The 1218-nt window shown below is 36.0% G+C and overlaps 1 protein-coding gene across 1 annotated transcript in view; it reads left to right on the top strand.

The window, feature by feature from the left end:
* Nucleotides 1–534: 534 nt before the first annotated feature.
* LOC119582115 (COMM domain-containing protein 3-like) overlaps nt 535–1218 on the top strand; it is a 5719-nt gene continuing 5035 nt past the window's right edge. Inside the window, exon 1 of the mRNA XM_037930355.1 lies at nt 535–742. Within this exon, the coding sequence (XP_037786283.1) occupies nt 583–742 (160 nt within the window). The 5' untranslated portion in view covers nt 535–582. The remainder of the gene's footprint in view (nt 743–1218) is intronic.

Genomic DNA, 1218 nt, shown 5'->3' with positions numbered 1-1218 from the left:
AAAATATAATATTAAAATTTAAATTAAATTAAAAATATAATAAAAAAATTTATTTTTAAATAAAAAAGTTTTAAACGTCGTCGGCGCCATCTGTTGAGCTGAGTTGACACTAAACCCTCGGCTGGGGTAGGACAACGCCATCTGTTGAGTGGCCTTAAAACTAAATCTGTTTCTCGATATTTTGGTTCAAGTTTGGAAACCTGGAATTCAGTATTATAGATTTTGGACAACAGAAATTATGCAACAATTGCTATTTGGTTTATTTCTAGTGCTTGGATTGAATAATGGCCATCTATGCTGTCTGAAATATTTTGTAAACAAGGTTGTATCCGATTCTGATGGCCGAATTTCGAAGAGGAATCGTCATTTTGGCAAAATAACTCGATAAACTTTAGTAATTTTGATATGTCATGATATAGGAAAGTAATAAATGGCATTCTTTGATAATAGGTATCCTTTTAATTCAGTGTTCACATACATATACACCATAACTGAATAACATCTAGCATAAAAAGCTAACGGTTTCGAACGGCCTGTACGCCTACTTTGGAAACCTCAAAATCGCTTCAGACGAAAATCGACATGGATTTATCCCTAGAAATCTCTTCTGCTCTGCGACTCTTGGGAAATACCACGAATTTTGGTCAGGCTGAGTTCAAGACAGTCCTCCAGAAAGTCACTGATGAATTAATTAACTCTGGAAAGTTGCCTGTAACATCTACTGGAAGTGGATCTTGTGATGGTGCGGGTATTTTTCATTATTGTTATCTCTCTTGTATATATACTTTATCCTGCTTATGTAATATTATTTGAAGTAGTTGTCTGGCACAGGATGGGAATTTGATGTTAGGATACCTGGTAAGTCATGACTACCGGTAAATTTTTTTTTGAGAGGAATCCTATGTTAAGCCTTTCTGGTCTATATGCCCCGAAATCTCTTCGCCAATAAACTGGCCCTGTGTTGTGTATATATAATAGTGAAAAGTTGTGGCCATTTTATGATGGTGCCGGTGCATGCATTGTGCCTTGTGTGATGGTATAGTGACATGGACAGTGTTAGAAATAATAATGTGGGACACATTTTGTGTTGTTTATCTTGTGCATTTTTTATATATTCAAGAAAATATTGTGCAACTAATGTAGTATAACAGCTACCCAAGTCACTGCCCATGGACCTCAGCTCTGTCACACCTGATCCCATGAGGTCTATGATCTACT

Source organism: Penaeus monodon, chromosome 15 (genome assembly GCF_015228065.2).
Source record: "Penaeus monodon isolate SGIC_2016 chromosome 15, NSTDA_Pmon_1, whole genome shotgun sequence".
Taxonomy (NCBI): Eukaryota; Metazoa; Arthropoda; class Malacostraca; order Decapoda; family Penaeidae; genus Penaeus; species Penaeus monodon.
This window is presented reverse-complemented; position numbering and strand designations above follow the sequence as displayed.